The sequence below is a fragment of the Megachile rotundata genome, chromosome 8 (assembly GCF_050947335.1).
Source record: "Megachile rotundata isolate GNS110a chromosome 8, iyMegRotu1, whole genome shotgun sequence".
In the NCBI taxonomy this organism is placed as follows: Eukaryota; Metazoa; Arthropoda; class Insecta; order Hymenoptera; family Megachilidae; genus Megachile; species Megachile rotundata.
Genome location: NC_134990.1, coordinates 17,116,774 through 17,131,983, shown reverse-complemented (window position 1 = coordinate 17,131,983; position 15,210 = coordinate 17,116,774). Strand labels below are relative to the sequence as shown.

The following is a 15,210-nucleotide window of genomic DNA, read 5'->3' as shown; positions in this document are numbered from 1 at the left end:
GTTTGACGAGACGTTTCTCTTTGGATCGCCAGTACATTTCTTTCGACATGATTCTTGGAATTCTGACCGCTTTCTTGCTGTTTCGCGTTTCATTTCGTTGCCGGTGAATACTTGTATACGTAATTTTAACCGCATCGTTACGTGACAAAACACGTGAATTTGCGCCATCAAAATTAATTAGTAGTCGCGGGTTCTCGTAGGTAACTTGATTTACGCTTATAAAGTAATCGACAAGAAAGCTACGCTTTTCTGTGCAATAATGGCGGAGTTGCTTACAAGGTTGCTATGAGAATATAAAATAAAGTCTTCGCAGAAGCAACTTAAAAACTAACCGATCGCCATAGACCGACCTCACTATCGTCCCCATTAACAGTATTAGAAACATATGCGTAACACGTTTAATTTCATTTCTCGAAACCGTGATTTATTCGCTTAAAAACGGACAGAAATTCGATTCTGTTATACCATCTAAAAACCTAAGATTCGCCCAAAGATAGCCTCCCTTGTATCCGAGAGTTTCTACGGTTCTAAAATAGATAACGATTATCGTTCAGCTTAACTCTACATTTATTCTGGCGATCGCATCGTGGTTAATCAGCTTGAAAAATCTGCATCGTTCTCCGGAACTAACCCAATATCGGATGCAGTTACACCCCGAGGTCGGGTTGCAGTTGCACGGTTGCGGTTGCTCCGGGTAGCATAGACCCTCCCTTCACCCCCAGGTAGAAGGGGAAAGGTTTTCATGATGGCAGTGAGGTGCGCATGGCCGCTTTTCGTTCGGCAGACCTTGCAAGGGAGCATTTCCTCCGAAGGACCAACCCCTTCTTCGAGGGGGTGCGGCCACCCTGTCGTGGGCCAAGGCGTAAGTTTACCGCTCGCAACACCCCCCTCGTTGCGCGCGTACGGAGAGTTCGAGGCACGAAAGCCACGGAAACGAGTTTTAATTAATCACGAGTCCTCTGGTCCTCGTACCATCTGCGAAGGATCCTCTCGCGAGCGACACCGCGAGACCGCGACAAAAACGAATCCTTCCAACGAGCACCGAATCTATGGCCACGTTTTTCTCGCGACGGTTTTCCTCTCGAGATCGCAACGCGTCAGACACCCCCTGAAACGCGATATCTCGCGGCTTTTCGCGTTGGAGAAGAATTGCGCGGTTTTAACGCGACTTTCTTGCCTTTTTTCTTTTTTTTACTTTGCAAGACAGAAGGTGTTTAATGCGTTTGAGCAACGATGCTGGAATTTTAACGCCGTACTGCGCGATTTTCGTATTGAAATTATAGGGGAAGATTCCATGAGCTTGGACCAGTTAAACATTAATTTAGGCTCATAATGACATACCTCTGAAATGTTAAAAAGTAGAAGAAAAGAGATACATTGACACTAACAAAACGTACGGAACATCTTACAGTGATTGCCCTGAATAATAAAAGGATTAGATATCTTGTAACTATCTAAAAAAGTGTCGGAGCATCGTAAATGAGAGCCAATGACGTTAATCTATCGGATATTAGCTGTTTTTTGTAATAGCGCATTGGATCATCGAAACGTCGAAGTCTCTCGCAAAAGAGAAGTGACAAATGTGTCGGACGAGATCGTTTAGCACCTAAAGGAGAGCATAACACTCCAACTTTCATTTCTCCCGTTCCAGACTTCATATTCGAGAGCGTAGTTTAATGGGAACGGTCATAAACAAAATTCATCCCCTGGTAAGTTTTAAAACGATGGGTACGTCGGAGTGCAGCAACAGTGGTAGCAAAAAAGACCACCTCCATTTTCCTCCGACGACACACAGAAGAGGAGAATGGAAGCTGTGGACCTCCGAGATACCTAGAGGGATGATGTAACGAGGTGCGCATGTTCCCCGGAGTGGGTGCACGCCCTCTCGTGCAATTTCATTTTCTAAATGAGCAACCCAACCCTCCGAGAAGAATGGGGTGTGTACCGGTCTCAACGGTAGCGCTTGCAATCGAAATTGCATATCCATTTAATTAATTATGCATGAGACTCGTAACAACGGTGCTGCAAATCAGCGTTATCAACGGTACGTAGCTTCGGGGGTGCGGAAAAAATTCGAGGGTGTGCTTGTTCTCGGTTCAAATGATATTAACACGAAATAAATACGGAAAATAACGTAGTAATTGATATTATGTTTTAATAAATTTAATTAATTGCCTAGAACAACCCTTGGTAGGTGCAAGAATATATTGTCTTAGTAAATTTTAATGCGAATGATACAGTATTTAGAATATTAACAAAGTATTTGTACCGTGATTTTCATTATCAGTAAGCTAAAAGTAATTTATCTATTCAATGTACAAATAGGTAAAGCTCAAAGTACTTTACTACTGTTAAACAAAATTCCATGATATCTATTCGATCACGAGTTAATCAAAGTAAGGAAACCGTGATAAATATGAAGTAATCCTTGCAGTTTCTAGCAAGGACCATTAAATTATAATGTAAGGGTACTTACCCGTTTCAGCGAGCAATAGGCAAGGTGTCAAAGAATCCTTGGCAGGAAAAGTTGAACGTAGTCTAACCCTGACCTGAGTCAATGGTAGGCAGGAGGTCGTCTATTTCCCTTCCAAGATGGCGAGTCCTTTTGGAGGATCAGGTTCGAAGGCTGCTTCGATCTTCGGTACTCGTCCGGTTCTTCTCGTCTCTCTTTCTCTCGTCCAGATTCGTTTCTCATTAATCTCCGTCTCCACCCTTTTGCTCTGTTTCAAGATTTCTTGTTACTTGCCCGGCCGCCTCCTTTGTCCCCTTCCTCTCTGCCTTCGTTCCTGGCAACATGGCCGACCAACGAGCACCATTCGGACGATTCGTGCCGGGATTTTTCAAATTTCGCCCGGCTCGTCCGGTCGATTGGTCGGTGAAAACCGGCGCTTGGAAGATGGCCGCTATCCTGGTCCAGCTCTTGCACGATCGATGCGATGCTTTCTAGCCTTTCCGGCCAATTTTTTCCATCTGGAATTCGTGGGAAGAATGCGAATCTGTTACTGAAGTCTCGTTTGTTACGTCTCTTTTTGGTTTTATTAAGTTTATTAAGGGATGATTGCGAGCGGGTAAGAAAATGATTAAGACCGAGGGCCAGAGGTTTCAACAATTTAGAGAAACGTTCGCAAATTTGTACCAGATTTGCGAGATATTCATTAAATGTAGCGAGTGGAGGAAAAGTTGGTTTTTACCCTTATATGTATAAATGTTGCTCTACTACCGACTGATCTAAGCAGTAAATAATAACCGATCTTGCAATGCTGATAGCTTAAATTCTGTGAAACCTCCCCAGTTGCCATTAGACCAATGCAGAAATTGTAAACGGAAGGAAACTTACCATTTTCGGTAAATCTCGTCGAAGATGAGAGCCAGGTCGGACGAAATTCTTTGGAGCTTCCCGCGTCGATTCTTCGAAACAGCTTCTGGTTCGAAACTCCCCGGTGCATCTGGAAGATCCCGGAAGAATCTTCCCGTCTCGTAATAGTCGTAAAACATCGTACGGGGTCAACGATACACACGAAAAAAGAACAGGTGTCGAAAAAATGGTCTGTCTGGTGTAAGACAGAGGGGCTAGACTATGTGGCAGCCGGGTCTGTCGGTCTGTCGGTCGTTCTCGTAGCTGAGCCAGAAGCGTAAACAAAAAACCGCCCCTCTCCTTTCTTCGAGGATGGCCTTGAACTTCGAGGGAGTCTCTCTCGTTGGCCGAAAAACCGTGTCGCAGTTTTTCCTTTGGCCAGCTACGACGCCGCCGGCAGCTCTACGAGCACGAATCACCGGGCGAAACGGCTCTTCTTACAGGCTACTTGTTAGGTAGCTCAGAAGGTGGGACAAACTCTCCCCTTCGAACCTAACCCCGGTCACCCCCTTCTAGCGCCTTTCTTCCACTTCGTCCCCCCTCGGCTTGGCGATAAGATTTGTGGTTATAGCTTGTTTTTGGAGCATACCGCGGGGGTCGGTCACGACCGAGCTTCTCCTAGGTCCATTCCATGGAACGAAAGAAACCAGGAAGACGGGGTGAATCGAGGGTGAACGAAGACCTCAAGGTCGATGTATCCCGTCTTTAACCGCTTTGTCGAGGGAATTCTTCAAACTGCGCGATTTCTTTGAATTTCTTCGGGTTAACGCTTTGTTTCTTCGCACGAATTCAATCATCTAGCTTTAATTTATCATCCTCAAGGTCGACGTATTTCGCGTTGAAACCATTTTATCCAGAGAATCGTTGCAGCCGAGTAATTCGATTGCGTTTCTCGATGTTTTGTCCGGGTAATGGATGGTTTACCTTTAATTTGTCCGGAATTTTTCTACGTTTTAAGGATTAATTGTACAGTCTGCAGGATTTAACGTGGAAGGTTAAGTAATTTGATTTATCAGGATTTCAAAGGGTTCGAATTTAGTAATAAACCAGAGAAGATGCGGACTGTGTTCCGTTTGCATCATGTGCATATTATGTTGCAATTTCTCGCGAGATTAATTTACCCAGACATGATGTAACCCGCGTGCCGGTGATATTAACGTCACGCAAAATATTTCACTTCAAGCTCGTTACAACATTTCATCCACCTTCCTGTCAATCATTAGCAAACGCTACAACGAGTCAACTGTTAATCATTAGATTCTTGTGTCGCATCCTTCGTACTCGCGCATTTATACTGGACGATTTTTCTCAGCTCACACTCTGCAAGAAAATCTCGCTGTTCAACTTCCAAATATTATCGTCGTCGATCTTTGAATTTGCATGAGAACTGACCTACGAAGAAAGTGGAACATCTTGCGTTCAGCGATCTTGCAACCATGACCATCAACCCCCGTTTTGGTCCGCTTCCCTCGGGGATAAGATTTGTGGTTATGGCTCTTTTCTGGACCACGCCATAGGGGTGGACGACGTCGCTTCCTGTTAAGCATCTTTTTGTCAGCGAAGAATCGTGCGACGCTTAAAGCTCGAGCTCGAAAGTAATTAAAAGATGTTAGAAAGAGGACATTGTTGTCGGAGAAGGTGTCTGATCGTGCATAATTTGATGAATGACAAACAGGAGACAAATAAGGGGAGATCGATTCGGGAGATACTTCTGTGTACGCGTTCACCGACCCCTCGTCTCGTTGGGGTGACTTTTTATCCTAGGGATCGTTTTTCCCTTTACCACGAAGAAATTCCCCAGGAATTCGTGGACCGTTTCAGGGGCGGCTTTTTGCATGATGTCTCGCGATGCTCGTGACCTTTTCCAACCTATTCCTTGACGCGTGTCCCAGCGTAAAATTAAGTTGTGAAGGTCAGGGTTTAGAATGGCGTTCACCATTCAACACTCCATCCCGTCTTTCGTCGTGTTGTCTTTTCGTTACTGTCGTTTAAACGATATATCATGTCCTGGCGCCTTCTCGCATATTTATCTGTTGTCAGCTCGCGTTTTCGTTTCTGTAAATGAAATAATTAATTAGATCGTACATTTATGAATGGCCTGTGGTTAGGGTGTTTTTTTTGTAATGTTTAAAAATTGAAACAATTGTGCAACGAAGGGTTGGTAAATAGTTAAAGTAATGATCATTGAAAGGCGTGACAAACTATAATTCGTATTAATTTTTGTGCACTTTGTGCTACGTACAAATACATAACATTATTTTTGCACGAACAAAAAAGGTTTGCAAAATTTCGGAAAATATATTTGATAGAGAAAAAAGAGAAGGAAGGAGACATTAGGAAAGAGAAGAGAATAATAAGAGAGAGAAAACACGCCCGCCTCCCTACCTTTCTCGATGGATCCCACTGTACGGGCTCGTTACCCCCACCGTCACCATCGCCGCACGAGCGAGTCGCGGTGTATCGCGAGAGGCAGAGCCGACGGCGGCCGAACGTGGCCGAGCACGGCCGAACGGTTGTTCGAATCGCGACTCCCGCGTCAGTGCTGCACCCGCGTCCGCGGTCCACGGTTCACGATTTCCGGGCCCCGCCGATTCTGTTTTTTCCACACCCGTTAGTCGCAAAAAAAACGAACAAGGACGATCTCCGTATTCCAGAAAGATACCACGGTACACGAGCAACGAAAAGTGCGGTGAATCGAGATCGATCGCGACTGGAAATCAGTGAAAAAACTATTGGACGCTTTTCCGATGGAACACTTTCCCGCCACTTCACGTTTCCGCTAAGATGGCGGCGGTCGCGGTACCATCCTCCCTTTTGGCGTTCGAATCTCCTCGACAGTGAAGCACAAAGAAAATAACGAGGATTTTCACCTGTATTCTGTGAGCAGGAAAACGAATAGACGCTTCCAATTGCTCGTATCATGACGCCACGGCGTCGTTGGTCGACTCGTGTCCTTTCGGAGGTGTTCGTGACGTCAGTTGTAAGCCGGTAGAATTATGGAACGAAATATCCTGTAAACGAGTGACGACGGTGCGATGACAGTGACGAACGAAGGACAACGGTGGACGGAGCCGGTCACGGGGACACCCTGAACTCTCCTGCAATAGATAAGTGTAGTTTAAAAAAGTGCAATACCGCGGTGACGCGTCGGTCGTGTGCAATACCTAACGTTCGTTCGAAATACGATTTCGAGAAGTGCGTAGTTACGTAGTAGGTAAGGGACAGTGACAGATCAGACAGCGAGTAGTATAAATCTAGTCAGAACCCGCGTAAACGGTGTAATTTTTAACGTCAACGAACCGATCGCGTTTGTACGCGACAAAGGGACGCGATCGAAGGTCGCGAATCGCGTACGCGAGAAAGAGAGCGAGAAAGAGCGCGAGGGACGGGTAACGAAAACACGAGCCGCCGCTGGTGCTCACCCTTGACGTTGTCTGTGTAACGGACACGGCCTGTTTACATGAAGCTCGGGTTCTTACCTCTAGTTCGTACGTCTTCGTGCCGGTGTTAGCATCGTCTCGAACGTATGTGTCGCGATTACGTTCTTTTCGAGGTTAGCGTTCGACCCGTAACGAACGACGAGATGCGCGCGAACGGTAAACTATCGATAATCGGGACTCGGTGAATTTCTCGCGCGGCGTCCTCGCGTTCGTGTACGACGGCATCGTTAACGTTGAATAGGAAAAGGAACGAAAACAGGGTCGGTGCGAAGTCTCTAGTGACGTAATAGGGAACCGTGGCGCCTCGGGACTGTTCTACGGTGACGGGAAAATTCTCTTGGACGATAATACACGGTGATTGGAAATACGAGTGACTTTAGAGGTGATCTAGTGAAATATGTATCCGTGGTACCGGGACAGCGTCGCGGCGGCGGCGGCGGCAGGCCTAGGAGGACCCGTCGGTGTCGTTGGTTCCGGGTTCTGCTCCACCGGCCCAGGACAAGGAGGAACCACCATCAAAACCGAGAGCGGATATTCGGATTGCATGCTGGCCCTCGACTATGTGCAGAGTAAGGTAAGTCATCATTTTATGCCTTTCTTTCGTTTCTTTAAATCTGCCTTCGTCGAACCTTCGAGCATGGCGTCACGCGTCTGCCAAACATGCTTTATTCTACACTTTGTTTTTTAACCCGTTAAACTAAGCATGTTTTAGTATATTTTTTATATTACTCTCTTCACGGGTATTATTATATTTCTTTTAAAATAATCGAGTGAACAAAAATAATATTTTGGCAAATTCAATATTCGAATCCGTAATAAAATTTGTCTAAATTATAATATACTTTTTACGTCGAATTTGCGTGCATTGGGAGTAAGACTAATCTACTTACTACGGGCTAAAAGTTCGGGTATAATCTACTGCATTTGTATTCTACTTGAGAGTCTTTGCATATTTTCTCAGACCGTAATGTTATTTCCAATAAATTTAGTGCTCCTAGCATGTAGACTTCTAGTGGAACTAAGCTTTATGCGTATAACAATATTATTTGTGATTAATTACTATCGCTTGTATTAACATAGATGATAGATGCTTATGGAACTTATACGTCAGCCAGATGCGACGTGACCAGAGTAATTAATTACAAAATGCAGGATCTAATATTTCATATTTTATCTCTTTCTTGCATGAATCCTTCAGGTAAACATAAAAATTCTAAATTGTTTTCTATGCTTTATAATTGCATGTGTGAATTTTCCAAAATATTATTAGCTTCTCATGGCAAAATTTCCATGTAATAATAAATTTAATTAATATTTTTTTCTTTCGGTTTTTAATTATTTAAAAATAATCTGACGTTCAAAGTATTTCGTTAAATGAATCGTTTGTCAAAAAATTTAAAAAAGTAATAAATTAACACTTCAGCGCTTGTAGTTAAAATTTGTCCTCAATTTTTATTGCTGTTCAATTGTTAACTTTGCAATGCAAAAGGAGCACTAAATTATGTAATTGAAACGACTAAAAATATTTACTATGTTTTTCGGCACACAAGCTTTCAAAATGGAGACAATCCTAATGTTTATGTTGTCGATTTCTTGGAAAATCGGGGTCTGACTGTTCGTAAACAGTCTTGCAATGATAGAAGTATAACTTCATTTCCAAATACATAGACCGATTGTTTGCAACGTGCCTTTTTTCATACCCTGCTCGCTCGAAATTCTTACGCAAAGAATTTTCGATCGTTAAGCAGCATAAATATCAATTTTCGGTGTGACAAAAAAGGAAAGTTTTAAAACGAACGATTACGGTCGAACGATAATTTAATTGAATATCTCGAACGATTAGTTATATAATTTTTCAATTGAATGCTCGAAGGGTTGACTATTTGCAGACAAGAAACCCGGTGGCAAGAAAGCAAAATTGCAAATAATTGATGCTTATCACGTAATAGTAGGTCTCTGAATGAAATGCTACTTTTTTTCGGCTTTCTTGTTCCACGGGTTAACTCGTGTGCACGGTTTTTACCAGCCACACTTTTGGACCTGGGTTTTTAGCGGCCCAAAGAAGATACGCGTACATTTATGCTTTTTACACTTCCTATTGTTACTTAATTATAGAAAAAAACTTGAGTGTCCGATGCATCGATACATTTATGCCAATTAATTTACAGCTTTTAATTAACGAAAGAGACATTATGCAAATTTTCCTAAACGTCGCGATATTATTTTGCACAATTCGAGAAAAACAAGTCGATTCGTAGGCACGTTTTGTTTATTCGCCTTATTTCACCTTAAGAGCAGCTCCCTCGAAAACACGCTGAATTCCGTTCCGTGTTTCTGTTTTGGATCGCCGTTCGAAAGCTTCGCTTATAAACAGAAGGCTCGGCGATTACTCGATGCGTTGGGCGACCGTATTGCGAATCGCGACGGTATTCGCGTTTCATTTTTCTCGTTATTCGCGAACGTAACTTCGTTTCTCGGTAGAGAATTCTCATACCAAAGTGCTTAGACAATTGCAGATAAACGAAGGGCAACGGGATACATTTTTACGGGAAAAAAATTGGAAAGTCTCTCGCAATAATCGATCGGTATTTTTCATTTTATCGAGCGTTAACGTGGAAAATCATCGCTGACGTTTGCGTTATTTTATCGGCTTTAAATACCATGGCTGTTTTTAATTCTGATTAGATATATTTCGATAACATACAGGATATTAGAAATTTTCTTGGCGGAAAATCACTTATTATTACTTTTATCCGATATTAATATCTGGGAAGGCAGCAAATGACTGTTTAAAATTGAAAGGATCGCTTTTTGCGTGTTGTTGTCGGACTACTGATTTAGGACACTCGTTATCGTCGGAATATATCTAACTGAATTATTTAGAGCTTTGAAAATAGGTTGTCCGGTAGAATTTATCGAAGTTCCTCGACTGAGCAGCTTATTGCTTCTCCGTAATTGAATTCAGCGGCATTTTCGCCGAGAATGCGGTTGCAGGAATTAAAGACGTTGACGAGCGAAAACGGAAATAGAAAAATGAAAAGCTGCGCGTGCGAAAGAAAACGGTTATCTTTACTTCATCGCCGAGCTCAAAGAATCTAATGATCGGTTTCGCTGGAAAAAATTCTTAATAAAAATATGGGAAAACGATGGAACGTCGGATTATCGTCCAATAGCGTTTCAGTCACGAATCGCAGATTAATTGCATGAAACGCGATCGTTCATTGCCACGGAATGATGCAAATAACACGCGGAAATCGCGGCTGAACGCGATGAATGTCCGGTGATTAACATTCAGAGTATCAGATTGAACGGTGCCGTGGCGATAATCCCGATATTAATCTTCGTCTTCGAAGACGTATAATGCCATTATTGTCTCGGCTGTCACGATAATTCGCGAACGGTAAAAAGAGTGGACGCGAGTCGCCGGTGCGTTTTTTCCGGCGCGCGACACGCGGATAAAAGAAACCGAGTTGAACGACCCGTCGTATTTTCTGAAAGATCGTGAGAACTGAGCTTGAACTTCTTTCTAGAGACAAGGGCGGTTCCTAGTCGATTTCCATTTCAAATCCCGAAAGACTCTTTATCTGGTCTAGGTTGCAAACTTTGAATCGTTTCGAGTAAAGATTCTTAAGTTGAAAAACGTTTTATGAAAATCTGACACAACCGATCGTACAAAATTCGAGCAATTTCAAGCTGAATGTTTTAAGGTACACCTTTCGATTCGTAGAGCTTCGATTTATAGGAGCTTTTTATCCCGAAAAGAGCCGTACAGATCTGCCTTTTACTCGCGAACAAAAGTTAGCGAATGTAAAAGGCTGCAACAGCCTGCTCCGTTACGAAACCACAAAACAAAGGAATCCCGAAGAAAAAGAGTCTGTGGACGGTCTATCAATTACCTAGCCACCTTGCTCTCGCAAATTCCTTCATTTTCAGCGAACGATTCTTCGAAAGGCTCGGGAAAAGAAGCCGGTCGAAAAGAAGTTGCGAGCGTTATATTCTTCACGGCTCAGCTGGTTCGATCTTTGGTGTCGTCGATTCGCGAGCTCGTTTCTAATTAATCGCTTCGTCTATTCGCTAGATTCGATGAATTTTTACTGGTTTTTTTTTTCGATATTGCTACGGCTTGGGAAAAACGATCGAACCAGCTCGACCGACAAGAAGATAATCCGGCGTGTCAACCTGTGAAAATGATTTGTTGATAAAAAACGATGCTCTTTCTCTTTCTCTTGGTCGGAGTTGTGCATACGAGGCTACATGGAACGGTTTTCGAAACGCGGCCAACTAGAAAGCGGACCGTGTATTTTTTCTCGATTTTTTGCCGATACACGGTGTAACGGTGTACCGAGAATCGTGGAAATTGATTGGAAACGGGAGAATGGGATATGCGGCTGATCTAGCGCGATTATTCCCTTTTTTTACACGCTTTGGACAATCGGCGAGCTTCGATCTCCTGTTAACACCTTGAACGTTTATTCGCTTTAATTACGTTACGTCGTATCCTAATGAATTGCAAGGAGATTTATTATAGCCGTATTAGTTGTTGATTTATAGCGCTTATATTACGCTCGAGGTGTTGATTCAGAGTTTTCGTATTCGGCAGCGATCGCTGTTCGAGAATTTAATAGAGAAAAACCGATAGAAAAATTTAGTCGATGAAAAGTTGCGAGAGAGTAAATGAAAGTAATTTCGTTTCAATGAGATTGTAATTAAATATGTGTGCAATGATACGTTCCTGCACTTAAAAGTTAATTTACTGGTTTCTTAGTAATTTCTCTCGCGATCTCCGTACGCAGAACTAAAGATTTCTTTAGTATCATTCTGTAGCATTAAGTAACAGTTGATAATATTTCATTAGCTTTTTTTCTTTTAACACAGACAGTTTATACGAGGAATTATGTTATGTATTACACGAGAGGAGTGGTAGAAAAAATTGTATCAAATATCGGAGAGAAGTTGGGTTTTAATTATACCGCGTCTAGTTGGCTAGGCGATTCGATTCGAGAGCAAAAACATCGAGGTTTGCGTGACGAATGATATCGTGGAATAGATTCCGTTCGTTAAGGAAGCTTGATCATTTTTCTACCGGCACAAAATGATAATTAGTCAAGGCGTTAATGGCGGTCTAACACGATCGTTAACTGTTAACAGCGATAATTAAACGTAACATTGTCAAGATTGCGGCCACTAGCCGATGATCAAGATCGAGGTGTCGATCGTAAACCAGATACTTGATCAACCGATGTATATAATTGATCGTATCCATGGTTTCGTTGCCTGCCTTAATCTTACAAGGCTTCTTGCACTCCTTCATTTTTACTTTAACTATCATTTTACTCCGTTAACGCGTCTGTTGTTCCGGAACTTATCGGTCCTCGAATCGTTTCACATGATCGATGTCGAATTAAAACTATAATTACTTCGCATACATTTCGCTTTGCTACTTCACTCTTTCGGGAATGTTTCTAACGTGACACGTTGTAATTACAGTAGACACTATTTACATTTTTACGTGGACTTTTACGCACACCACTGACCACTGAGACATTGGAATTTAAGTATCGTATCGCCACGCGTTACAACCCTACGTGTACAATTTCCACGCGTTGTCGCCTGTTAGAGCTACGCTATATCCGTGCGTTACCGATGATCTTCACGCTGCTCCGCGTATTAACTCAACGTTGTTGCATTCGTTAGAACGAACGCTTGGCACGTTCATTAATTATATACAAATCATAGCAGCCAGTTAATCAGCAACTCTCGAGATTTAAATAATTTTTTCCGTATTTCTCCGTGGAAGTTTCCTCGGCTTTTTGTCGGCTACATAATTATAATTATACACGATACAAACTTGTATCGAATTAACGGTTTTTCATACGTACATTAAAATAAGCCAGTTTTCATTGGCGATTTTCTTTCCAGAAGTTCTCGGTTACGATCGTGTATGTGAATGTGCGTTTTTTTTCTCGATCGTACGTGTGATCGAACAACGTTTCAATTAACGTGCCTGGAGAAAAAAGGCGGCAGGTTGATGTAAAGTCCGTTTTTTACCCGATGCAGGAAACCTCGGAGATGTTACAAAAACGGAGACAATGTTGTACTCGTGCTTGGCGTTCTCGTTTTTTCCTTTTTTTACTGCCCCCGATAAAAAAGGATTTAATGGTGATTTCTTAGCCGCGAGATTTATCTATCGATCTTCTATTAAGCATCTTCCGATAACGAAATGATTAGACGTCGGACGTAATCGTAGAAAGGTAATGCAATAGCGCTCGTTTTACGTATACAAATCGAGTCCTTTTACAAAACGTTTCGCGAAATCACCGTACTAAGGGAAATTAGGAAATCGAGGCTAAAACTAGGTTAAACCGTGCCGCGGCGTTTCAATTAACGATTATGAAATGCATTTCGTCTTTCGTGCATCCTACCGCTCGTTTTAGCAAAACAAACTTTCTTTTCCCTTTCAACAGCCGCGTTCATTAAATCCTCGTTTTCTATCAGGCTTTCGCACCGAGTCATCTCTTAATTGCATGTTCAATGCTTGTTTGCTTTCCACGCTTCTTTATCGCTTAAAAATATTTTTTCTCACAACATTTAATTCTCTTTTACACCCGCTTTTATGCATTCTCCTCGCCGCTTTATAACTTCGAAATAACTCAACCATTTTATCTGACGATTCTTTTAAACTCCTTCTACGCGTTCTAATAGTTCTGTACTGTTTGTCTACATTCTCTTAAGCTACCCTTTAAAAAATTTCCTTAAGCTTTTCTGAGCCTTCCCTGAAACATATGAAATATGTTTGTTGAAAGCGAAATGTTTTGATATTTATAAAAAAGTTGAATGCGTGGAAGGAGAATGGTAGGATTTGTATGATGCTCGGAGTTCACGGTGCATGAATTCGTAATTGAATAAACGCCGCGACGAGATGAATTCCCGTAGACCGGTTGTAACGTGTAATTGCCACGCTAGTTACCCTCTTTTTAATTATGTATATTATATATCCCGCGACGGGTGCTTCTGTTTCTTTCGGCTGGTTCGCTTCCATGGCTGGTGGCTCTTCGCTACGGAGATGAATTTAACGCGAACGATTACCGGGAAAACACGATGACAGCAGATTATGAGAATAATTACGGTGTGTAACGCGTGCACAGCGGGGTTGTAAAGCCGTGACTAATTGCCCCCGGCTCATCGCTAATCGTTAACGTGATCTCGGATCAAAAAACGATTCGTATGCTCGTATGCTAACCGTCGGTTATCGATATCAAAAATGTACTCGATCGTTCCCTTAATTTTCTACGAATTCTACTAGTTTCTGTCGTGACACTGCAAACGAATTAGATCGTTTAATACGACTAGTCGAGGGATTAATCGGAGGAGGTTTTAGAAAGATGAGAAACAGCGTAAAGACCGAACGAAAGAGAACTTCATTGGCTCCTCGCTCGGACGGACCGACAAAAAGTGTCTCTGAAAGTGCAACGTGCAACCAATTTCCCCTTCGTCCTGTCTCACCACTTTTCCGCTCGGCAAAAGTAAGTGCGATCGTTCGTGGTAGCACGAAGCGGAAAGCTCGACATTAGTTGTCGTTTTTTCTTCCAACTTTCGTCCCCTTTATTCCGTTTTCGGTCTTGTTACTCTCCTCTTCTTTGCCGCTTTCTCGAAAATCTCGAGAGACTTCATTTATCAAACTCGCTTCTTCCTGCCATGAATTTGGAAATTTGATTCGTCTCATCGACGAAGGCTCGTACGAATCTGCTCGGAAGAGCGTAAGAAGAGGTCAGTAATGTCGATGACCTTTCGTAAAAGGTAGAAAACTCGTGGGACTGTGCGGATCGCGTTGCCGCGAAAGGAAATTAGGGGATCGAGGCAAGTTCATTAATTCTCATAAATCTGAATGAAATTAACTGGCCGTGTTGATTTTTCCGCTTGGAAAAGCTCCGTTGGTCGGCTGCTTAGACGAGAACGGGGAACGTCGGCTCGTTTAGCTAATTGTAAGAAAAACATCGTATTACCGCGAAGCTACAGGCACGCGGAAGAGGATTCCGTTTCCCTCGTGAAAATTCGCTTCCCGTAAATCCTGCGAACTTCGAACGTACGGTTAAATTGTTCCTTTGCCTCCTTTTCTTGTCGCGAGCCCTGTTTTTCAGGATTCGCTTCCTCGCTTTTCTTTGGGCGAATTTTTTCGAGATGCGGGACACCGATCGTTCGGTGAATCTTTATAGGGAAAATCTCGTGAAAATTGACACGGTTTTCTCCACGCTTTTTCGCGATAAATGATCAGAGACGATAGGCGTTAAAACACGAATCGAACGCTAGCAAGCTGTTCGATTTTCAAGTTGAAGGCGGCCATTGGTGGCCAGGGCCCGTAAAAGGTCGCTCTTGGACACGGTCTGCTTTCCAAATTTGGTGGGTTGAAGGGTCTTT

The 15,210-nt window shown here is 42.8% G+C and overlaps 1 protein-coding gene and 1 long non-coding RNA gene across 4 annotated transcripts in view; one reads left to right on the top strand and one right to left on the bottom strand.

Moving 5' to 3' along the window:
* The window catches only part of LOC143264967 (uncharacterized), a 54,550-nt gene extending 48,186 nt beyond the window's left edge, over window positions 1-6,364 (bottom strand). The window contains exons 1-4 of one of the 2 annotated variants that reach the window (XR_013038989.1): window positions 6,226-6,364; window positions 4,748-5,410; window positions 3,338-4,675; window positions 2,477-2,970 (exon numbers count right to left, since the gene is read on the bottom strand). This is a non-coding gene — a long non-coding RNA (uncharacterized LOC143264967). Of the gene's footprint in view, window positions 1-2,476; window positions 2,971-3,337; window positions 5,411-6,225 lie in introns of both variants that reach the window. The other variant, XR_013038988.1, reaches the window with a different exon arrangement.
* The window catches only part of LOC100877359 (zinc finger protein rotund), a 136,894-nt gene continuing 127,564 nt past the window's right edge, over window positions 5,881-15,210 (top strand). For both annotated transcript variants that reach the window (XM_076534273.1, XM_076534272.1), the window contains exon 1: window positions 5,881-7,369. In XM_076534273.1, the coding sequence (XP_076390388.1) occupies window positions 7,193-7,369 (177 nt within the window). In that variant the 5' untranslated portion in view covers window positions 5,881-7,192. The remainder of the gene's footprint in view (window positions 7,370-15,210) is intronic.